This window comes from Prionailurus bengalensis, chromosome C2 (assembly GCF_016509475.1).
Source record: "Prionailurus bengalensis isolate Pbe53 chromosome C2, Fcat_Pben_1.1_paternal_pri, whole genome shotgun sequence".
NCBI lineage: Eukaryota > Metazoa > Chordata > Mammalia > Carnivora > Felidae > Prionailurus > Prionailurus bengalensis.
The window spans coordinates 58,093,868-58,119,986 of record NC_057350.1 but is presented as its reverse complement, the minus strand read 5'-3'; the positions used below and the strand labels follow the sequence as shown (position 1 = coordinate 58,119,986).

At 33.6% G+C, this 26,119-nt stretch overlaps 1 protein-coding gene across 3 annotated transcripts in view; it reads right to left on the bottom strand.

Annotated features, from left to right (window-relative positions):
* The window catches only part of NECTIN3 (nectin cell adhesion molecule 3), a 136,020-nt gene that overhangs the window by 71,396 nt on the left and 38,505 nt on the right, over positions 1 to 26,119 (bottom strand). Inside the window, exons 2-6 of one of the 3 annotated variants that reach the window (XR_006299354.1) lie at positions 24,641 to 24,982; positions 16,998 to 17,294; positions 14,226 to 14,343; positions 10,131 to 10,282; positions 1,498 to 2,343 (exon numbers count right to left, since the gene is read on the bottom strand). Coding sequence is in view for 2 of the 3 variants with exons in the window: in XM_043594094.1 (XP_043450029.1) it covers positions 1,763 to 2,343; positions 10,131 to 10,282; positions 14,226 to 14,343; positions 16,998 to 17,294; positions 24,641 to 24,982 (1,490 nt within the window). In the remaining variant the exon portion in view is untranslated. Of the gene's footprint in view, positions 1 to 510; positions 2,344 to 10,130; positions 10,283 to 14,225; positions 14,344 to 16,997; positions 17,295 to 24,640; positions 24,983 to 26,119 lie in introns of those variants that run through there. The other 2 variants (XM_043594094.1, XM_043594095.1) reach the window with 2 other exon arrangements.

Genomic DNA, 26,119 nt, shown 5'->3' with positions numbered 1-26,119 from the left:
TCTAATTTCCACAAAATACTGATAGTCAAAAGAGAGGAAATTATGTTACAATTGTTTAGAATAAGGCCTTGACTACTCGCAAAATTCTATGAACATGTTAGAATTTTGTCTTATAAAACATTCCTTTAGATTCGACGAGGATCATCAGGAGTGGAGTGGTTGGGGGATTAAAAAAAAAAAGTACCTACTTTGCCTTTTTATTAACAAAATAATTTATTTATGATTCTCCTACTAACCACTTCGATTCCTGGCAAAATACCTAAGGCAATTCTACACAGTCCTTTTTTTCAAATGAATCATCAACAGAAAACAACATCTTCTTTGGGCTTCAAAATAGTTGTCATCATTACAATTTTATAGGACTCCACTGTAGAAGCAATTTAATTACCTCACAAAGAAGATCCACATTTGAAGATTTAGGTAACATTTCGTTTTCAAAAGATACATGATTTTTGGAAAGAATAGACTTAATGAATTATGCAAAAAACAAAAACAAAACAAAAAACCTTATGATGTTTCCAGTTTTAATTGGAAAAACAAAAATCTTGAAACAAATACATACATTTAGGAGGAAGAGGGGGATGATTTGCCAATATACATCAGCAAGTGCTAGTGACTGGTTCTATAATTCATATTTTTCTCATTAAACCTCAAATTTACAAGTTTATTCTAATTTTTCTGTATATTTACCCGTTTGAACAACATTCACTATTAGATAACTAAGACAAGACGGGCTAGAAAATTCTCTGTATGGATTTTTGGCTGACATATCTCATTTCTAAAAACTGTACTCCAATACTAATTTGCCCACATTTTTCCATATACTGAAATGCCCTTTCTGAACTATATTTAACTGCGTACCATCTTTTCATTATTATTCTTATATTTAGGACATAAAGCATTCAAACAGAACTACGTATGCCACTTAATGTACCCAAATCCATGTTCATATGACATTATAAGAACTGTCCTCCAGAGATGGAAAAAAAATGTAATAATTATGTTTAAAAGGCATGTTTTTATTATAACTCTTGTATGTATTTTGGACAAAAATACTGACCAGCTAATTAGGCTCTTCCACACAGCATGTTCACTGAGTTTACTACCACAGTTTTAGTGCAACAAAATATCTTTGAAAAGCCACTCTACAGTAATTATGGCAAGGCTCATTAAAATGCAGAGGTAAAGATTCCATTTATATAGAAACTTAGAAAACAATGTTTGAAAAGGAAAGATGTTTTATCAGGCTGAATATTTTGTTTTGTATACTAAAAATATATATAAACATTTCTTGAATTAGTTTTATAGTCAATTTTCATGTAGTATCATTTAGTGGTGATAAATTTTGAGAGGTATATGTTTAACAAACATTATACTTGAGATTATAGTCTTAGGTAAACATTTAATACACAATGCCAAGGTAGTTTCCTTTTTTTTTTTCCTTTTTAATTTTTGTACCAAAAAAGTCATACATTTAATGTTGACATTTCTTCTTACCTGTGTGCCTCAGACCAATAAAGTACTCTGCATTAAAATTTAAATCTTGAGACAGTAGTACAGCATTGAAAAAAAATTGTAAAGCAGCTCAGATACATTGAACCCAGATTTTACATTTTCATTTGTCAAATTAGAATATAAAAAGTAAGCTTGAAAATCAAGTTGAAAAAGCTTATTCTTCCTCAAGAAAAAGTATGAACAATCTGAAAATGATCAACTAGTATGAATGAAACATTGTACATAGGTAAGTCACGTTTAGTGGTTGCTAAACATACCACTCCCTCCTGGAAATTACGGAACCATCTACATGTGAAACTAAGTCATCTTCATTGTCGTCATAATGTTCATCGCTGACGAACTTCATTCCCATTTTTAGATCTTCATAATAATCCATTGGTCTTTCAAACCTACTGAGATTTTCTACATTGTTCCACTGCGTTTTTTCAGGCTCTTCTAAATAGTCTTTCCGTATTAGATTGTTCACTGGATTTTTGTTTTCTTTTTTCACACTGTCTGGGTAAGAATCAAGCTCATCTTGTTGAAGAACATCTATTTGTGATTCTTTTTGCATATCTGATGGTGGAATGTAGTTCTTGGCAAAGTAGTCTCCACGAAACGTCCGTCTTCTCCTATAGCAGAATATTCCAGCCAAAACACTCACAAGTACTATGAAGAGAGCCCCACCCACTACACTAGCAATGATTGTGCCAATTGTGTCATCCTTAATTGTTGCCAAAGTTGACAATGGGAAGGGCAATTTTTTTGGTTCTGTTGCTAGATCCTCGATGTCAGCAGTTGAGGGATGCCACTGAATTGTAGGCTGAAGGGTGGTAGTGGTAGGAGGATCTAATGGAAACAGTAAAGATAGACAAGACACAGAAAGGCAAAGAATGTCAATGCAGGCTGATTTGGCAGCAAGTTGAAAAGACAGCACAGTTAATGAATATATATTCATAGTAATAATAGTTTTTCATTCTTAAGATCAGAATGTGGTGGTACTTACATATTTTTAAAAAATAAGGAAACTGGCATTTAGTCAGTTACCAAGGAGGTAAAAGGAATATAAAATGGTCTATGATGTAAATCCTGAATTATTCTATTCCAAGCTTTAGCATGATCTTGTACTCCAAGGAATACTTTTTTTTAAAAAATAAAGAATATTACTTAAATGTCCTATATACAGCTGGCTTAAGAATTATGATACCAAAAAATTAAGTAATCCAAATGTACATTTTCTTAGCCAGAAGAACAAAGAAATAAAATGAAAGAATAAAAAAATTAAAGTATGTTTCTTAATATCCATATTTACCTAATTTTATTTTTGTAAGATCTGAACTTATCTTTAAAAGAATGAAAAACTATAGATTCTTGTTAAGTGGCCGTAGTATAAGCTGTTGGCTTAGTAATTCTCTCAAAAATATTTTCCTTAAGTAAAGAGAACTTTTAATTTTTAGGAAGGACATATGTAGTACATATCATTCTTTAGTAATTTGAAAATAAAAAGCATACATTTAAACTGTGTTAGCCAAATGGGCTATATCATCAAATGAAACTAACAAAAACAAAGTAAAAACATGTTATAAAATGTTATAAAAATGTCATCGCCATGTCTATATCCCATGGGTAAGATATCTGAACATTTAGGAAACTGAAGAATTTCAACCGTATCTGTAAAATTTATTGTCACATCACTTTAGTATGAAGTATCAAAGAGCAGCTAATATTTTAGAGAGAACATGCTAATAATACTTAAATATTAGATGCAAATGATCCTGTGTATTGCCATTAGATTATAGAGTAAATAGCCATTAATATTAAAAAGCAACTAAACACAAATAGTAAAAATTAAAGATTGGTTAATTCTCAATTAAGTGGTATTTGTAGGTCATGTTATATAAACTCTAGAGTTTGAAGAAAGGATGAGTTAAAAAATCTTGAATTTCTTCTTTGATAAAAAAACAAATGACCCGAATGGTAATCTCCTACAATTAATTTTTAAATGAGTGGTACTGATAGAGCTTTTAAAAAAAATGATTGTTAGAAAAATACTAAATCTACATGGGGTAAGTTATTCTAAAATTACAAGCTAAAGAAAAATACTTACTGAAACAGGTTTCATCACGGAATGCCATATGTATAGAATGTGGTAAAAATTTAGCAAGTACAATATAAAATTTAACAAATACAATATAACTAATTTCCTATGAATTTAAACCAATATAACAGGCAATCCTGTCAAGTACTTTGAAGTGAGTATTAGTCATCATATTATATGTAAGTGAATCAAGAGGAGTTTTAATTTGTAAGAACATATTATTCACTAGCTGAACAAACTCAATCCTAAAAAAAATTGTGGAATTGTAGAATCATTTGTAGTATAAAAGTAGTAAAAAGTAAAGCTTCCTATCATATAACGCAACCTCACAGAACCAGGATATTAAAAAATTAAATTAATTAAAAATTAATCATTTGTAAGGCAACTCATGAGAAAAAGAAAAAAGTACAATAAACTGGCATCACCAGGTTTAAACAGAAGTACAAATCACTAAAATAATTATTTGTAATTCACACATTTTTGTGCACACAGAGTTTAAGTTTTTGATAGGTCTTAATGAAATGCCACTTTTCTCAGAACAGTGCATATACCTGAGCTCTCACCAAGCACAAATATATATAACTCATTATTTTTCCTAAGTATCCTTAAAAAAAAAAATCACTGACATTTATTTCTACTTGCAACATTCTTTGTGTAAACACAGATGGATGACTACTACTTAACTCAGATTTAACAAAATACAGCTTTCAGAAAATCTAACTACCAAAAAAAAAAAAAAAGTAACAACAACAGCAACCTATTTAAAAATTTTATTTAATTTTGTCAGTGGTTCTAAAAATTTTTTAACCTGCCATCCCCTCCTCAAACACTGCTAAAAATAGCATGCCTCACTATTATGATTCCATGAAAGAGGGACTGTGGCTAATACTTATTTTGTATTTTAAGCAATGGACATATGACAATGTACCCAAAACATTTATTCATGCTTTCTAATTCTTGCCCTGCTCCAAGATAATTACAATGAGAGTTAGAATTTACGTAAAGAAACAAAAGGACTACTGTGTAATCATTAACAGCTACTTATTTATCGTAATTTAAAATCCCTTCCAACAGCATTCCTTATTTTTTCAAACACTGTTTTTTGATATTATTTGTAGAATGTGTGATAAATGAGCATATAACAAAAGTAATCAACTAGTAGAGACTCAGTTCTCTACAGTCACATGAAGAAATTCGTTTTTCAAATTAATGAGTTCTGCCAAATAGGAAAACAAATAGTGCAGTGAGGCCTCTGTAGCTACAAAGCATATTTAAGCCTAATAATTACTGTGCTAAAATAATTAGTTGATTTCTTATTTCTTTTACACTTATATGAATTGTTTAAACAAAATCTAGGAATTTTAAAGTTTAAAGATTGCTAGTTAGGTGTGGATTCTTATGCCAGATATTATGCCTAGGTCCTAAAATCAACAGGATTCAAAAGTCAAGATTTGTATACCAATATACTTTGAGTTTATGGCATGGGGGAATGTATTTGATACATAAAAATTTGCTTCTCTAACTATAGACGCTGGCGAGGATGTGGGGAAACGGGAACCCTCTTGCACTGTTGGTGGGAATGCAAACTGGTGCAGCTGCTCTGGAAAACAGTATGGAGGTTCCTCAAAAAATTAAAAATAGAACTACCCTATGACCCAGCAATAGCACTACTAGCAATTTACCCAAGGGATACAGGAGTGCTGGTGCACGGGTGCACATGTACCCCAATGTTTATAGCAGCACTTTCAAGAATAGCCAAATTATGGAAAGAGCCTAAATGTCTATCAACTGACAAATGGATAAAGAAGATATGGTTTATATATGCAATGGAATACTACTTGGCAATGAGAAATAATGAAATCTGGCCATTCGCAACAACGTGGATGGAACTGGATGGTATTATGCTAAGTGAAATAAGTCACTCAGAGAAAGACAGATACCATACGTTTTCACTCGTATGTGGACCTTGAGAAACTTAACAGAAGGCCATGGGGGAGAGGAAAGAGAAAAAAAAGTTACAAACAGAGAGGGAGGCAAACCATTAAGAGACTCTAAAATACAGAGAACAAACTAAGGTTTGATGGGGGGCAGATGAGAGGGGAAAGTGGGTGATGGGCACTGAGGAGGGCACTTGTTGGGATGAACACTGGGTGTTGTATGGAAACCAATCTGACAATAAAGTATGTTAAAAAAAAAATTGCTCCTCTAGTCTCAAAGAGAAGTAAGAAGTATCAGGGAAAAACACACACCAAAAACAACTAGAAAAACACAATTTCCAGCAGTCATTTAGTACTGTATAAAGATTCACTGTACCTCCATGAGGAATAACTGAAGTTGAATATTGCAATCTTGGATCAATCACATCTTCCAAAATCTTACACTTAGCAATGTGGATGAACTGTATTAGAAAATTACAACTTCCCTCAAACAGAGTTGCTAACTCTACTCTGGTCTGACTAGATCTTTCAGTCTCCAGTCATAAGATATGTTCCTTTTATAAATATTTTAAAAAATCATTTCTGAAATTGTAAAATACCAATTTTAATACTGAGGTAAATATTTTGTTTTCCCTAGAGGGAAAAGGATTTATTTATGTAACTTACAATAAAAAAGATCAACAACTTGATTGTTTGCTCTTAGTGAATTATGGCTTTTTATTCTGATAAAAGCCTACTAGGCTTTATTAGTCATTTTGGAAAGGCAGTAGTATATGTAGGATACTTAATATCCTCCAAGAAGTTCTCAGCAAAATTAACTAAACTCAACATAGTATACTGTATTAAATATTAAAGACTCTGGATAGAAAGGCAAAGTCTAATTCTTGATGATGGCTTAAAGAAAAGCATCTTATAATGCTATCTTTCTGAAGTACTTAGCAATAATTAACTGATTTTTCATATTTACCCAATATTCTATTCCCCCTCTTATGAGACTTAGAAGAGGATGATCAAAAAATGTGCACCGTTTATCACCAGTGTTATGTTCTTTACCTTGTCAAAGAAAATAAAGATACATAAAAAGCACATTCTGGAGTTTTAATTTTTTCCCGATGGTTTTCTTCTCAAACAAATATTTTCATTCATGCAAGAAAAGTTGACTAAACACCTATCACATGCCAAAAATTATTGCAGATGGTGGGGATATAGTAGTGATTAAAACAGATGAAAGGACTTATGTTCTAATAGAAGTAAAAACAGCATATAAATAAAATATGAACATTTATGTGGCAATAAATACTGTAGAGAAAAATAAGGCAGAGAAAGAGACAGAAAGTAGTAAAGGGGTGAGAAAAAAGTTTCAATTTTCAGTTTTAAATATAGTTATGAAGGTGATACTTGAGCAAAGACCTAACGGAAGTGAGGGAAAGAGGTGTAAGGATATCTAAAAAGCTTTCCAGCAAGAGCAACAGCATGTCAAAGGCTCTTGAGGTAGCAATGTGCCTGTTATGGTCAAATAGCAAGGAAGCTAGCAACAAGGCCAAGGGAGCAAGAGATATAATAAAATATGAAGTCAGAGAGATAATCTAGGACCAGAGCATGTACAGACCCTTGTAATATAGTCATTGAAAGATTTGGTTTAGTTGAGGGTAAAATGAGAAGTCCATGAAAGGTTTGCAGGAGAGAAATGACATGATCTGACATGCGCTTTATAAGGATCATTCTGGCTGCTCTTCTGAGGATAAATTAAAAGTAGAAAGAATAAATGGCTGTTTTAATTGTGAAGTAAGGGTTGGGGCACCTGGGTGGCTCAGTCGGTTAAGTATCTGACTCTTGATTTCAGGTCAGGTCATGATCTCAGGGTTCATGGGAGCAAGCCCTTCATTGGGCTCTATACTGACTGCACAAAGCCTGCTTGGAATTCTCTCTCCCTCTCTCTTCCTCCCCTGCTCCACACACACACATTCTTTCTCTCTCTGTCTCTCTCAAAATAATAAACAAACAAACAAAAATAGTGAAGTAAGGGTTGCCGATGGCTTGGGTCAGAATACTCACAACAAAAGTGGAGACATAGTAAGGTTCTGCATATGACATAATGGAAGATCTGTTGATGGACTGGGTGAGATATGAGAGAACAACTGAAATCAAGAATAAGCATCAAGGTGCTGGTGAGGATGTGGAGAAACAGGAATCCTCTTGCACTATTGGGACTGCAAACTGGTGCAGCTGCTCTGGAAAACAGTGTGGAGGTTCCTCAAAATATTAAAAATAAGAGCTACTCTATGGCCCAGCAACAGCACTACTAGGAATTTACCCAAGGAATTTACCGTATGCTGATGCATAGGGGCACATGCTCCCCAATGTTTATAGCAGCACTATCAACAATAGTCAAATTATGGAAAGAGCCTAAATGTCCATCAACTGATGAATGCATAAAGAAGATGTGGTTTATAGATTCAATGGAATACTACTTCGCAATGAAAAAGAATGAAATCATGCCATTTGTGGCAATGCACATGGAACTGGAAGGTATTATGCTGAGTGAAATAAGTCAGTCAGAGAAGGACAGATATTATATGTTTTTACTCATATGTGGATCTTGAGAAACTGAACAGAAGACCATGGGGAAAGGGAAGGGGGAAAAAACAGTTACAAACAGAGAGGGAGGGAGGCAAACCACGAGAGACTCTTAAATACAGAGAACAAAGTAAGGGTGGATGTGGGGCTGGGGGAGAGGGGAAAGTGGGTGATGGGCACTGAGGATGGCACTTGTTGGGATGAGCACTGGCTGTTGTATGTAAGCTAATTTGACAACAAATTATATTCATAAAAAAAAAAAAAAAAGAATAAGCATCAAGGATTAAACCCTGAGTAAATGTAAGGATGGAGTTACCAATGACAGAAGAAAGGAGGGAGACTGTTAGAGGAAGAGGGCAAGGGGCAGAAGATCAGGACCTCAATTTTGAATGTTAAGCCATAAATGCCTATTATATTTCTACAAAGAGTTAGTGATCTTTAATAGGCAGTTGGACACGTAAGTCAAAAGTACTGGGAAATGGACCCACAATGCCAAAAGGTATAAATTTAGGATATCATCAACAGAATCATTATATATAAGAATGCCCAAATTGTGCCTCAATATTTAAATGATTACATAATAATACACTGAGCCTGAGATTTACAAATAATATCCCATACCAAACTATACAACAGAAACACAAACAAAAAGTAAGCCTTCCTCAGGTAACTACGTTTTAAATATACATTCCCTGTGGCATTAAGATCCTTTAAAAAAAACCAAAACAAAAACCTTTAAGGAAAGAAAGGGAGACTAATAAACTAATATTTAATCTCAATCTGATTTCCACCAAAGCACTGCTGCTGGCAGAAAGGGCTAGCAAGGGATGTACACAGCTCTAAGCTTCATGTGAGATTCATGCAAAAATATATTTGCATCATGCCTATCATGTGCCAGGCGCTAAGTGCTGAGTATTCAATGGTAAATGAAGTAAATGCAAAATGCTTAAATGTGAGGATGAATAATAAGTACACAAGTTAAGCATAAAACTAAAAATTGTGGGAAATGCTAACAGAAAATAATATGAGGGATTGTTCCTAGATTGAGGTATCAAAGATGGAGAATATAACATTGAAGTAAGTTTAAAATTTCTCTAAAAATCTAACTTACTTAGTTTTAGATCAGAACAGAGATAAAAACCTTAGCTATATCCACTACATAATTATCATACAAACCTGCTTTTCTCAGGGTTCTCTTCCTTTTTCCTTTAATTTTCCATTTTTTAGACATGAAGATTGCTATATTCTTATAGCCAATAAGGAGATGCTCGAAATATTTTATATAATTTTTACAACTGAGCATTCCATTAATAATTTGTTATAGCCACACCCATGAATAAATGTATTTTTAGCTCTAACAGTATTTTTTGAGTATCCAAATTTATATATTCAGTCAAATGAACAGAAATGTTCCTTGTAAAATAAATGGGATGTGAAAAATCTAAGTTCTTAGTTGCTTAAGGCCTGGTAATAAGAAACATCTTAAATTTTATTTCATTAGCACATTTTCAATAGCATTCCTACTTAACCTCTCAGTATTCCAATATGATAGAGTTCCATATTGAGTGACAAAGTATGTTCTTTAATAAGCCAGGTCATCAAAGTCAATATCCCATTTTATTTGAGACACTTGTGTTGAGAGTGACAACCAAAAACAAATAAACAAACAGACCCAGTGTAAAGATGCTCTCGGTGTAAAGATGAGAGAACCTAGAAAGGTACACACTATCTATAAAAGGAATACTTAATACTATGTAACTGAAAAATTAACTATATGCAAAGGTCTTAAAATGTATATAAGCTTATTGCATAGACACTTTGACATTTCTTTAAGTAATGGCACTTTACATATGTGTTTCAGGCAGGGCTACTTTATTATATCTCTTTTAGATTATTTGGAAAACCTCACACTGAGGAATCTGTACCTTAGCAAATATAAATTGCCAATGAGAACATAGTGTTATTATTACTGCTGTTACAGGAATAATTTCATTAACTCATTTCACCAGTAGATAGTAACTTACCTGAAATGTAGATGACCTTTTGATCACTCCTTTGACCAAGGGAATTGGTCACTTTACAGACATAAACACCAGAATAATTGAAAGTCAATGGATGGACAAAATGAAGAGTATTGTCTGAAGCCAATAAACCATCAGGCCACTGTCCATCTAACCTGGATTTTAAAAAGCATGAAATTATTTCATGTATTGTCAGACTTTATTCACAGACAGCTATTTAAATAAGATTCCACACTTTTGAGATATTAGTAAAAGAACTGGCATTCTTTAGGTAAAATTCACCATGAAATGAAAGTATATAAGATGTGAATTGTCAATAAAAATGAACAGACAAAAATCCATGAAGAATACCCACTCTTTCAGGAAAAAAAAAAGTAAATAAATAACCATTCTTTCAAAATACTAAATGACAGAAGTGGAAGTAGGCCAACATATTAGAATGGGAAAGAAGGAGAGAAAAAATTATGTGATTTTAAGACTCAAATTCAGAAAATTGGAAAATTAGAAAAATGTATTATTTGAAGACATACAGTATCAAAGGAATTACAAATAATTCTCAGTGAATACATCAATTCATGATATATCTATAAATTCCTTAATGGAAAGCCAACTCATTTAAGTACATAGTAATGTTTTAGCACCTTCTGTAACATATTTAAACAGCATTATTTCATACTGAGCAAATTTATACTATGCCCCATCCAAAGAGGATTAGTTTCTAAAGCATCAAAAAGGGTCTTCTTATAAAATAATCTCAATTTTAAGGTGGGCATCTGGGACAGTAAAAACCAAGACACCATTTTGGCATCAATAAAAACTTTTTAAAAATAGATGTCTATACTAATTTGGCTCTAAGACGTCCTGTTATACATTAGCATAAACCACAATAAGAATAAAATCCCACTGCAACTCTAAAGCCATTCACTGCAATGGAACTAAGTATACTGTTATACATCATATCGCCAAATTTAGGGTACCAAAAAATACACCAATTTATTTTGAAATTATTTCTAAAGTCCATGAGTAATTTTTTTAAGAGGACAAAAAGTCAAGTAAACCCAGGCACTCAAATATTATGGTTTGAACTAAGATTTTCAAAAAGTCCATTCATTCATTCACTTGGCTATCCACTACTTAGTTACCAGTAGCTTACTACTAATCATACTCTACTCTGTTAGTGCTGCTGAGATTCACAAGTAAATAAGATCAGGTTCTTGCTTTCAATGATCTAAGTATATAGTAGAAGACCAACAACTAATTACAAAGGGAATAAGAATAAAAAAAAAACAACAATAAAAAGGTAGAAAGAAACAAAACCAACACTGGACCATAAGAGGAATGATTTTGTTCTTCAAATCCCAGGGTAGTAGATAAAAGAACAATCAAAATCTTTTACAGTGCTGGAACTTCAATTTAGCACTGAAGAAAAAAGATAATATTCTCACATGGCTTAAAAAACAGAAACACCCAGCCTTCTTCTAAGAAGACTTTGAAAAGAACACTAGTAGAAGCACACGCTTTCAAAAGGTGAATATTTTCTAGGAGGGTGAGAATGAATATGGAGTGTATAAATCTTATCAATTATCTCTCTGCACTTTGAGGCCCAAATTCTAATCCCTTTAATTCTGAGAAATAGAAAAATGGCTTATAATCCTTTAAAGTTGCTTATTCAAATAAGCCATAGTCATAAAAATCTAAATATCACATTAAACTCACAGCAAATGACATGCTAAGCACTTTCTATGCTATTTCACTTATGCTACTTCGTTTATATTCATTGTCTCTACTCTCACAACTCTATGACATACTTTTATCAGTGAGGAAACAAAATTAGATTAGGCATCATACTCAAAAAGACATCTAGGAATGGAACTCAGAATTGTATAACTTTTAAAAATAACCTATCACACATCTTAACCAAAGACTGTTTCTCACTTTTAGGAAAATGTAAATGAAAAAAACCTTCTCTACTTTAAAAACTGTATCTTTGCTTAAAGACAACAGATGTATCAAATATACTGTTTCCTTGCTCCCACAAAATCCCACCTAAAACAAGGTGGGAAGGAATTGAAAGCTATTAAAAAACCCACAAAGAAAAACAAAACAGGAGACACAATTCATCAGACAAGATGTTTCAACAAACTTTCAGAAGACGGAAAAGAGATGGCAAAAACAATACATGCTTTAAGCCATTCAATCAAGATTGATTTTTATCTCCAGGGGACAACTGGCATGTCTGGAGACTACAGGGTTGGGGGGTGGGGGGGGGCATGGTTTGAGGCCAGGGATGCTGCTAAACATACTGCAATTCACAGGACTGCTTCCCACAACAAAGATTTATCCAGCCCAAAATGTCAATAGTGCCAAGGCTGAAAAACTCCACTCTGGGCTGAAGAAGTGCTTCCAGAAGGCATATGAATGGAAAGGCAGCCAATGTGCTCCAAAGAACCCAAGATTTGGAGTTTGACTCACTGTACTACAGAAAGCCAGAGTGAAGCAGAGGGCTAAGAATTAATGAGATTAGTTGAAAGTTGAAAAAAAATAATGGACTCCTCTCAACTCTGTACAGATACTAGATGCTTTTGATTTAGAAATAAGAATGAATTAAAAAAAAAAAAGAAGAATGAATTAATATACTCAATAAAAAAAAAAAACTGGCCATGAAAAAAAAAGACTTTCACTCTTCCTAAGTGACATCTGAAGCTTCTCCAGGCAAAGAATCCTCTCTACCTGATCACTCTAAATGGAATCTACTAATGAGTAATTCCCACTCTAAAGACAGAGTTTCCACTCAGCATTTTATTTTAATACACCACTGTGAAACGACTGGACAACTGAGAAAATTAAGGAATATCTACAAAATGAAAGACCAAACAAAAAACAAAAGTACTTGAAGCAGAAAAAAACTCTCTGAGGAAATAACGTTAGTACTGTATTCTTGGGAAAAAACAAAAAGACATTATATCCATAAAATTAGAAAAAAATGCTATGAAAAGAACAGAGAAATAAGAAAATGCTCTTAGAAATTAAATACACCCCCAAAATGTTTTAAATCAATGTCAATTAGCGAAAAAAAAAAATCAAGGAAATCTAGGAGAAACAAAAAATTGTTTGAAAAATAAGAAAGGATATTCAGTATACAAAAAAATAGGTCTGGTAAACCAAAAAAAAAAAAAAAAAAAAAAAAAGGGAGGGAAATGACCAAAAAGATGAGAAAATTATACACAGTTGACAGATACAAGTCTCAAGACTAAAGGGGGGTCCTAAATACTGAGAAAAATGAGTTAAAATCTTAGTATAACAGTTTGAAATTTCACAGATAAAGAGAATTAAGGATATTCTTTGAGGCTAAGAATTCTTTTTTTTTTTTTTTAATTTTTTTTTTTCAACGTTTATTTATTTTTGGGACAGAGAGAGACAGAGCATGAACGGGGGAGGGGCAGAGAGAGAGGGAGACACAGAATCGGAAACAGTCTCCAGGCTCTGAGCCATCAGCCCAGAGCCTGACGCGGGGCTCGAACTCACGGACCGCGAGATCGTGACCTGGCTGAAGTCGGACGCTTAACCACTGCACCACCCAGGCGCCCCGAGGCTAAGACTTCTTAGCCTCAGGGAAAACAAAGATCTTAGACAAAAGAAAACAGAATTCCAGTATAGTACTTAGTTCTCAGTAAATAGTATTTACTTGTCATAGGGAGGCAAACAATGACTACAGAGTTTCACTAAAAGTAGCTGAATTTCACTGGGACTCATAAAGGTAGGAATATGTGTATGGGTATGTTTGTGTGTGAAGGGGTAGATATAAAATTAAATTTTCATCTGCCACAATAGTCAATAAATAGTATTAAGAAGTAGCAATTTAAGACCTATGATGGTAACTACCAAAAGAAACTGCTAAAAAGGAGCCTCTGAGAAATAGAACTGCAGGGATAGAAAGGTAGGGGAGAGGTGGGACAGGAGAACACTCAGAAATGCTTAATTTAATTTTCAACTGTTACGATGATCATGTATTACACAGATTAAAAAAAAATTAATTATGCATTTAAGAATACTTTTCACTTTATATAATTTCTCTTTAGAAGTATCTGACATTATTACCTGCTCCACACAGATTTGAAGGGTGGTGGATTTGCATCAGCATTACACTTGAGATTAACACCTTTTCTTCCTACAAACCAATTCCCATCATAGCCTGTTACTGAAACCTCAGGAGCATCTATAAAATAAATGCATAACAGGACAAATTATCTTTTGTTAGGGATAAATGCAATATATAATGACAAAGCATTAAGATAATAGACTGGAAAACAGTAGTTAATATATTAGTTGACTGAAACTGCACGAATGTACAATGAGTACCCAAACCCTAGGCAGCTGTAAGCATGTACAGTTCTAGTTATTATGGGCACTGAATGTAACAATATTCACAAACCTATAATCACCAAGAACAAAATATAAGAGTTCTATTATGAGAAACACAGATATATAAACAAAGGAAATACATTACACCGCTTACTTGGACGAGACGTGGCATTTAAATACCAAGTCGCCATATAAAACTGTCTTAAAAAATGTTTAATCTGAAAGAAAATATCCCCTAAGAGATACAAAATCAATTACAGAGATTAGACTCTCTGTATTATAATTAATATTCTACGGGTAAGTAGAGATGGAATGTGACATAAACTTTCTAAGGCTAAAATTAAAACTAAAGTAAGTTATCTATGGCCTCAACTGTTCTAAAACATGAAATTTTATCCATTGCACCCAAACATCCTTTGGTATATGTGCAACATAATTAGTTAAATGAGCAATTATCCATACCTACTAGCAATACAAATTTATGCCTTCCAACTACACAATCCAATACTAACCATTCATTCAACCATCATATTGTCTAACTCCTAATAAGTGGCAGGCACTATTGTAGGCATTTGGTATACATATAGACTCTGTATTCATAAAACGTATTTTCTAATAGCTTTTAATAAGGAAGGGAATAATTTAAAAGTATGTGATAAAAACCTATTACGAGAGCCAAGAAAGAAAAGAACAGGATGATACAGAGAAGATAAGAAGGGCCTAATTTAGATTGGGGATGGGGCTGAGGAAGGTCATGAAAGGCTTCCTAAGGGAATGTCACTTTATGCATGGTACAGGGGCCCTGCTGTGAGTTATACAGTAAACTAGATAAATAGTACATGACCAGGTGGGAAGTTACAGAGGGACCAGGTCAGTTTAATTCTGGCAGGGAAGCTCGATCTACTGTCAAGCAAGGTTTACAAAACAGTGGTAACAAATTAAACTTTTACTAAGGAACAATTAACTACCTCAGTAATTTTAAGAAAGAAATGCCTGCCTCATAAATGCAAAAATTAACAATCATTTTTATAACTTAAAATTGGTACCATAAAATGTTACTGAAAGAACAGTACAGATATCTGTGTGTTTACCTTCTTTTACTAAGAGGAAGGAACAAGTACTAAGTAAGGTATTCCCAAAGAATACCTCCAAATTTTGATATGAATTTTGGATATAAGATTTTATCTCTTTAAACTTTGTTCACATGTTTTATAGGTGCCAATTAAAGAAAAAAAAGTCATGAGTATTCTAACATTTAAAGAACAAGTCAATAAATCTAAGCCATAATTATATGTCTTACATTAAAAGAAATATTTTTATATATTTAGGACTGCATTCAAGCAAACACCAACCAAAAAAGAATAACATACATAATACAAATTGAAGAAAATGTCAGTCATTACTAAATACAAGGAAGGACAAAATATATATGAGGAAAATATTAATAGTACTTACAATTGGGATCTGAATTTTACAAGAAAAAGGAAAAAGTTAAGTCTGTGAAAGTAAGGTAGGAAAAGGAAAAAGAGAAATTTTAATTGGATTCTCCAAAGAAGTGAAAAGAAGGTATCTGCACTCCAGAATAAAATGGTAATAACATTCACATAAGATTAAGTTCCCAAGTTCAACCCTATAAATGTTGAAAAAGATTCTCAGAATTAGCTTTAGAAATCATTACACCAAGTGCAATGAATATGTGCAATTTAAAAATCCATGCATGTCATATCAAAAACAAAACACTAAGAATGAAAACTGTAACACCACCTATTCATTTTCATTATCCTTGTTATAAGCTAGCTGCATTACCACTTTTTCTTCTCAAAATTTTTAAGTGCTACATAAAGAACATATCAACAACTGAGAAAATGTACAGGAAAAAGTACACACACATACATATATACATATACAAACTTCACACACAAGGGAGCATCCCTTAACCAAAAAAAAAAAAAAATACAAGACGGGCCAAGCTTTGAACTTATCTACAATGGTTATGATCCCAATGATATCTTTAACATACTGTCTTACTCTATAACATGATCAAGAAAATCAGATGAGAAACAATAATAAAAAACATGGGTTTTCACTCTAATTAAAATGCATCTAGGCAGTGAAAGATTTTTGCTGAAAACATCATGGGTAGTATCAATAAAACTGAGTAACAGCTATATTAATTGGATTAGAGAAGTTTGTCTCAAAGTATTGCACATTTTGAGGTATAAATATTTCCATAATTTGCTTAAGTCCAGTCTAAAAAGGATAAGATTAAATAATTTTAAGTTGGCACTCTCCATCTTTACAAACTAATAAAAAATGTTCTGGTTAAATGAAATTTCCATGAAAATATTTTTAAAAATTAATAAAGAAAAGGTCAACAAGGAAAAGCTGTAAGAATATCTGAATACTAAATATTCAAATTAAAAAGTCTGACATAGAATTATGTCAAAGGAAGAAAATTAAAATAAAATGCATGATATGTTTCAAAAGCAGATGTTATCGTTTACTTACACTGTATATCTAATATGAAAGAATATCGGATGTCCTTTTCCAAGGCTGGATGTTTTACAACACAAGTAATTCGCCTTCCTCTAGCAAATCTGGTTGGAAACAGCTTATACTGACTGACAATTGTTGCCGTTTCATTTGGAAAAGAAGTTGTAGTGGATTCCATTTCACCAAGATCACCTTCCCAGTCAATGTGTGCAACTGGTTTTCCAGTGGCTGCGATACAAATGGCTGCTACCGTTTCATTTCCTCCATCAATTAAAGAATCTGGCCCTTTTATCAGGCTTACAGTGGGTTCAACTGTTTAAATTAAAAAAAAAAAAAGTAGTTACCTCTCAATTAAGAATATATTTATCCTTCCAAGCCATATCTAACCATATTTCATAAACTTAGAAGCAAAGGCCTATAAAATCTACACACACATTTTTAAGTAATACCAACATCAACTGGATTCTTGGAACAAGAGAGGATCATAAACCAAGGCAAACAAGAAGCTAAGCAAGACTTTATAATCTTGAAGACGGTTCTCCCTAGCAGAGATACGTTTTTCTTTATAGGGACCGATGAGTTCTCCCCAGTTAGTATATGAAAATGTCCTGTAAGTTGGATCATAATTTCCATTATGAGATTGTAAGTACTATCACTCTGCAAGGGGGAAGAATGTAGTTTTTAGACATACAGCTTCATTTTGCAGCAAAAATGTTTACAGAAAATATAAATTAAGTTACCAGTATGGAACCTACATTGTTAAAGTATAATGTCAATAATAGTTATGCTTAGAATGTAGATGACATTACCTTTTTCTAGTATAAGAAAGCTCCTCAGCAGATGAAAAGTAACCTTAATGCTTAGGCCCTTTCAATCTACCTTCCATTATACTAACTATCTCTTCACATTTTCCAGCAAATTTTATGTGCTTCTTTCTGTATAAATTCCTCAGTCTCACTTCAGGAATTATTTGGCGCAAGCCTATAGCTTATTCCGTACATTAAATTTTTATCCCAATAACTTTTATTCATTTCCAAAATTTCCAACTAGTTCTTTCAGTGCCATCTGTTCTTGATTTGTATCTATCTTTTTTTGTTTCATAATTACCTCAAGGCGTATTGATATTTTCCTTATGTATTTCCCTATGTATTTTACAAGATGTACTGCTGTAAAATAGCAATGGGAAAAGTACATACAACACATGTAATGAACACTTTATAGTAAACATCTATGTAACCACCATACATCTTAATAAAAAAAAAATAGCACCTCCCAAGTTCCTCAACATGCCTCTTCCTGACCTTGACACCTACCGGCCCAAGTATGAATCCATTATTGGAAATATATTTTTGCTTACTTTTCATGATAGGTCTACAAGCAACACATGCAAACCTAAAAACAGTTGCATTTTACCTATTTCTGAACTTTACACAAATAGTACTGGACTATATGCATTTTTGTAACAGTTTTTCTTTGACTCAACTTTGTGTTCCTGAGATTAATTTATTTGAGAACAATTAGCCTTAGTTTATTATTTTGGAATTCATTTTTTTAACTTTTAATTTTTAGATCATTTAAATTTACATGCAATAGTATAAATTATTAATTTTAACTGCTGTATGGTTTATTTACCATTGGACATTGGCACAGTTTCCTGTTTGGAGTAAACAATTTTATAAGAAACATTCTCATTCATGTACCTTGGCATATTTGTGCAGATGCCTCTCTAGTCTGTCCCTTATAGTGGAATTAGTACATTTTTATTTTCAATTTTACCAGATAATGCCAAAAAAGCTTTTTAAGGTACCAAATTACTCCCATTATTAGAGCTCCTCTTGGTCCAAAGACTCACCACAAGTTGATACTGTCTGACTTCCCAATGCTTGTGAATCTTGTATGTATATAATCATATTATCATCGAGACTGTATTTTTAATTTCTCACATTATGAATGAGGTTAAGGATCTTTTCATGTTATAGGCTATTTGGAATTTCTTCTGCAAAATGCCTATTAAAACCAATTGCTTTTACTTACTGATTTGGGAAAAGACCCCTTTTTTGATGATATATGCTAAAAAAAATACCCTCTACTGGTTTAGGATCTTTTTGCTCTACGATGTGTTTTGGTAAGCAGAAATTTTTAATTCAAATGTACCAAAATTTATCAGTTTTCAGTTACCTTTTATGGTTAACTGCTTTTATATGCTAAAAATTACTTCTCTACTTCAAGGCAAATTATTATGTATTTTTTTAAATAATTTCTTCTCTGCAGAAATTTTATAGACTGACTTATCTCTTCAAATGTTAAGTGATGCTGTTTCATAGTCTGTGTCTGATAACTCCAACATCTTGTATCTTTGCAGGTCTGTTTCTATTGTCTGATTTGTGCTGGCTGCTGCTTGTAGGGTTTTCTTTACTTGTATGCCTGCCTACTCAAGGAAACTATATGCCTGTGTCTGAATAATTAAGAGAGAAATAATCCGGGGTCTAAAATAAGGTAGTTTTCTTCCAGACCAGAAAAGATTGGACTTTTCTTCTACCAATCTCCTGAAATCTCTAAGCAGTCTAGGATCTCCTGAACTTATTATAAGATCAGACCATTCAGGGGCGCCTGGGTGGCTCTGTCAGTTGAGTGTGGGTTCAAGCCCTGTGTCAAGGCTCCGTGTTGACAGCTTGGATTCTGTGTGTGTGTGTCTCTCTCTCTGCCCTTTCCCCGCTTGCGTGTTCTCTCTCTCAAAAATAAAAACATTAAAAAATTTTTTTAAAAAAAAATCAGACCACTCAGGTAATCATAAACCTAGAAGTCTGTAAGAAGGCTGGTTTACTTCTAGTTTACTACTATTCTGAAAAATGTAAGCTTTGGATACCAAGTGAATAAAAGAAGGGTTACTAGACATCCCATCTTGAGCAAAACTACACTTAGAAGTTTGTCTCTGTTTTCTCAAGGCTCTCAAAATCTCAAAATCTCAGGTGTTTCTTCTGAATTCTCAAAAGCCCTCAGGTGGAATGCAGCTTTCAGTACTAGGCTTATTTCTGTTTTTACCTTCTCCTAGATTTTGGTCTAGTTAGATTTCTCACTATATTCTTACCTCTTTGAAGCTTTCGGTGGTATTTTATACTGCATCCCTCCTATGGGAGAGTTGGTCTGAATAACTTATGCCATCATTAATAGAAGCTTTTATCTTTGAGGAGCTTTAAAAAATTATTTTAAAGTCAATTTTAAACTGCTATTTTTGTCTCCTATGAAGGGAATAAATCTCCTAGTTGTAGATTGTACTGGCTTTCTGAAGTTACTTTTCTCATATACCTCAATATTTTAGTTAACTTCTCTGTACCCTTCCCTGTCTAGCACTTTTGCTGTTGCTTCCTCTTAAGATTCTACCAATGCCCTTCTGTACTCTGAATGGGGAGAATATGAAGTTTTCCCAGCCCTGTGTGAACACCAGAATTGTTGGTTAGATCTACTGCTTTCTGCTGGTTCTTTCCTCCACCTCAAAAGTTTCCTCTCACACATACACAGATCAGTACTAAACCAAAAAGACTTGAGAGTGCCCTTCTGTAGATCTCTAAAGCACGCACTCTCTCTCTCTCTGATGCTCTCTGCTTTCCAGTATTCTCCTCCACAAATTCTAATCACCTGTCCTCCCTGAATTCCAACGTCTCTTTTACTCTCCCTGAAACCATCATTCTCTGCTTCAAATCCTTGTCAGTGAGCTGTAGCCTGGAAACTGCCTAAAGAGGAAGCTAGAACATTGTAGGGACTCGCTTTGTTTTCCTTCTTTCAGGGATCATAATCCTACACTGCCTATTGTCCAACGACTAAAAACTTTCTTATTTGCCTGGTTTCTTGTTCTTAGAGAGAGGGTAAATCCAGTCCCTGTCATTCCATCATGCACAGCAATGGAATTTTTTTACTGCAAAAGCAGTATTTCTAAAAATTGGAAAAACGGGAAAATTATCCACAACTACAATATCCTAATGCAGTCATTTTCACCTTCTTCCACTTCTCTTTATTTCTTTTTCTAGTTTCTATCTGGATATATATTTTTTGCTTTCCCCCCCCTCAGGCAGCAACACTTTTCTTAACCATAATTCTAACAACTATGTAATATCCCATCAAGACAAGTAATCAACTAGGTACATAGTAATCAACTATGGGACACTTGTTAAATTTTCCCAAAGGTTTTTTGTTATATCACATTCCCTTAATTTGGGTTCTATTACTACCACTGCACTGAGACTCCAAGGTCACCACGTAAACTACAGGCTCAATATTTTTGTATGCCTATTTTCTTTGACTAACTTCACAGAATTTGATATTTTGGTGCAGTTCTTCACATTCATTTCCCAAAGAACTAAGTACTAATGCCTTAAAGTATCTGCTGTAAGTAATGAATTACTTTCTGGGCTATGCATTTAGAATGATACTAGCTGTGCACCATCCTTAGGAAAACTGAAAAAAAAATGGTTATTCAAATCATGTCTGTAGGGCTTAATTCTCCCTGTGGTAAAAGCTGCTAGAGTAATCTTAAAAATTTTATCTTGTCATCATGTAAGTAGTATTACTTTGCCCGAGTTCTTCTCAAAGCTCTCTTTGTTTCTTCTAACCTCTGCCTTAATAAATACTGGGTCCTGGGGGCCTTCAGTTACTTTTTGTATCTGCCTTAATTAAAAACTTTTATCTGATATACACTATTATCCAGATGATCTCTAATTCAATTTTGATACAGGGCTTGACTCCACAGTTTCTAACTACCAACTAGTATTTTTTGCCTATATATCCTCAAACTCAATAAAACAAATGCTGAACTCATTATCTTAGCCTCCCAACCTCAACACCTGGTTTTCATTCAGACACGCCCACTGGAGTTAATAGTAACATAACTTATTCAATCACGAGGGTTCAAAACCTGTTATGCTCAAAGCTCCCTTGTTTCTTGTATCCAATCAGTTAGAAAGTCCTGACAGTTATTCCTATGTAATAGCTTCCTTCTTTCCTCAAGTGGCAGAAATTAGAAAATTAATTTAAAGTCTTCATGTCCTCATGGCTGAAGGATTATGATTTTGGGACTTCTTCATTTCAATCCATCAAAAACACCAGACCGATCTTCATAAATCACAATTTTCACCACATTACTCCCTAAATCAAGTCTACTATGAATTCAGTATCCCTATAAGCACAGTGAAAGCTGTGCTTCTCAAACTTTACTCTGCATATGAATCATTTAGCTATTCTGCTAAAATGTAGACTTACCATTCATTAAGTCTGGGAGGGGCCTGAAATTCTGTATTTCTAACAAACTCCCAAGTGATACCAATGCTGCTGGTTCAGGAACCATACTTTACACAACAAGAGTCTGAGAGTAGAAAAAGGGAGGCAAGCACAGTACCTTACACTAACTTGGCATTTCCAGTAATACAAAGCTCAAATTCCCCATCCTAACCTTCAAGTTACTTTAATGCAGTCCCACTCAACTCTCCAGTCTTTAATTCTTGTGCTTTATATAAATCCTATAAGCAATCAACAAATTATTCAGTGGTTCCACTAATGAGGGTTCTCAACAGTAAGTGATCTCTCCTCTCTTCTCCTCTCCCAGAGGACACCCGGCAATGTCTAGAGACATTCTCAGTTGTCATAACTGAAGGACTGCTACTAGCCATCTGGTGCGCAGAGGTCATGGATGCTGCCAAACAGTCTACAATGGACAGGACAGCTCACTACAACAAAGAATTTCAGCCCAAAATGTCACCAATGTTGACACTAAAAAACTGCCCAAATGTGTATTGTTTTCTGCCTCCCTACACTGGCTCACTTGTTCTCCCTACACTTATTTCCCTTCTTCTTACCCAAAACCTACCCAAAATTCAAAGCTGACTCAACTATTTTTTTTTTCTACACCACCTCTGTAGACTAAAAAGCTCACCAATCCATCCCTATCCTCTACTTAAATAACATTTAAAAGGGCATGACTGCTATATACTAGGAACCCTTGTAGGCTTTAGATAAAGTTAAATTTTAAAGTACATAGTTGCAGTCCACCATGTGTTTCTAACGGAGAAAACACATAGTAAACAGTGTGGAAACTGCTGCAATAGACAAGCTCAAGATACAATGGCAAAAGAGCCAAAAGAGAAAAACATCAAATTGCAAGGGGTTATATATTTCAACAATGGCTTCTAAAAGGATGTGGTCTGACGAATAGCAGTTAAATAGAAGAACGTAGGAGGAGAGAGACAGGAAGAAAAAGGCAATCCAACCAGAAAGAAAAACACATGTAAAACATAAACAGGTATTACTAGAACTGCAAATAGTTTATCATGATTATTAAATTTGGGTTGTAGGAAAAGTGAAGAAAGGGATGGAACAGAAGAAGCTAGAGATATAGGCATGGGTAAAATCGTGACTAGTCTTGTCTTATAAACAGTCTTGAGTTTTAAACCACTGAATATTGTATTAATTCAGGGGGAATTACTAAAATTTAAAGCAAAAAAAAGTTTATTCGCATGAGCTCCCTCTTCCACACATAAACTATTACTTTCTAGATACTGAACTTTTGTTGGGACCTTTTTTACCCTGATGGCCTCCACTTGATTTTTCAGATATTTATGCCTTGCCTTCTAATCAAACATTCCTCAAAAGTATCAATTTCATTAATGTGAGTTACATATCCCCACAGCTGTTAGGGCAGTATTACAAACATATCAAGTCTTCAAGAAGTTAGTTTCATTTCTATTTTTAAATAGTATCTCTAAACATGAAAAAATATCTACCAAAGTTGGAAAAAACTGCTTTCCTGCATTTCAGAGACCCTGAAATTATGCCTTTAAATACCAGGGGCTAGTTACTTTTTTGTCTCTCTGAAAGCTGGAACTAAGACCAACTAAGGAGTACAAACACTTTTTATGAGCATTTAACATCTGGAAGAAAAGTTGAAGGAGGACTGAGGAGGGGAGCTATCAGCAGGTGGGCAAACAGGTAGAGGCAGAGCCAAAGACCTCCTGTTAAAGGAGTACTATTCTGGGTGGAAATGGCTCAGGTTGCTATTACTCTTTAATCCTTATTCTGTTATTCCAAAAGTATAAACCAGTATTTCCAAACTACTGTCCTTTCACTGTAAGTGGTTAATAAGCTCATTTTAAATTCCACCATAGATTCTAACAGTTATCAGAAAAAGGCAGAAGATTGTTCATTACAATCAACAGCCCAAGATTCCAACAGCTATGAAATCCACAGGAGCAGAAATAAAATTTGATTTCAGAAACAAACATGAGGTGTATCAATGAGCTCTAAGACAATGGACATTTAAATAAATGGAAAAGCTTATTTAAAGATGGTAATTTAAAGTTTGAAAATTTGAGAACACTGAAAATGTCAAAAACACTCAACACTTAGTATTATACATAAAAAATATTCTTTCATGAAGAAAGGAAAATAGCTAAGAACCACACAGAATCACATAAATGGGTACGGTAGATACAGACAAAATTTTGTTTAAATTGAGAGGCTAGAATTACAGAATTTTAAGACAGAACTTGAAAAATCATATTTGAATTATTTAGAAACTATATATATATATTTTCAATCATTTTAAATTCTTGAAATATTTTTATTATAATCCTTGCCACTACCACCAAAATATGTAATTCAAGCATACCTACCTAATACAGTTACGGTTGTAGAGGACTGAGCATTTCCAAGCGGGAATGTAACAGCTTTGCATATGTACTTTCCAGAATCAGAGAATCCTATGTTATGTAGAGTAATTGTAGCATCATTAAGTGAATAGTTTTTAAACAAGACTCTTCCCTGATATTCTCCTTGAACAGAGAATCCATACTGAGGATGATGAACTGCAACAGTCTGTGAACTTTTGCCATGGATCTTCTCCCATGAAATTTGTGTTATAGTTTCATTTACTTCAATTAAACACTTCAATGAAACATTCTTTCCCCATACTGCTGTGACATGTGGCTCCACAATAATTGGCCCAGCTAAGGCACCTATGGGGGAAAAAAATAGTTCTTAAAATGGAAATAAGTTATACTAACATCTGGTCATTCTCCTCCCACCTCCTTCCTGTTTCCCTCTGTCTCTCCCACTTCCCCTTCTACAGGTGCTCACATGCCCATGAGCACATGCACGCGCGCACACATGTTTATGAATAAATAACAGGAAGGACTCAAAAGAGGTAGATGTTTTCAGGGCTGAATGTTAAATCCAAAGAGCGACTCTCAAATAAATCAAATACCCGCCAGTATGGCTGTAGTGGAAGGAAAAAGTGCTAGATTGGGACAAGAATAAGTTTGGAAGATCAGTTCCCAGGCAAGCCTTCAGATGAGATCCCAGCCCTATTTGTTAGTTAGCAATAGATAACTACTACATGTAGGATCTGTTGAACCAAATATAATACCAAAGTGTCTTCCTCTAGAGGGTCCCTCTATCAAAAATATCTATAAAAAACTTAAGATATTAACTAACTACCAGAAAACATTCATTAAAACAACATTTATATAAATATGAAATCAATTTTTTCCATTTCATGAAGAAAAAAAATTCCACAAGCAAAAGTTAAAAAAAAAGACATCAAACTTTTCCCCTATAATGCTGATTTCCTTCCTAAAAGCAATGAACCAAATCTAAATTATTTTAAGAGAAATAAGACTAATATTTATGAAAACGAAACTCAAGCAAGATGCTGCTGGTTGACAAGTATATTTGAACATATATACAAGCCCTTGGAGAGCTTATAACTCACATGTCTCCTGACAAAATAAATATTCAAATTCAGAAGTAAACCAATGTAAACACTCAAACATGGAAACTGGATAAACAATATATTATACAAATAGTATCTTTAAAATGTAGAGCTATGTCCAATTAATATTTTTAAATGAATCTAAAAATGTAGAGGGTATCACCTAAAACATAACCACAAAAAATGTGTTTTAAATATGTTCAAACAGTTCTAAACAACAACAAAAACTTTACACAATATTATTTCCATGAGCCCTTTTTGGGAGGAAAAAAAAAACCATAAATAAATAAGTAAAATATAAGTAAAGAGACAGGCAAACTGTATCATCCAAACCTAAATGAATAAAAACAAATAATAAAGAAACAAGAGAGCAAACTGTGTC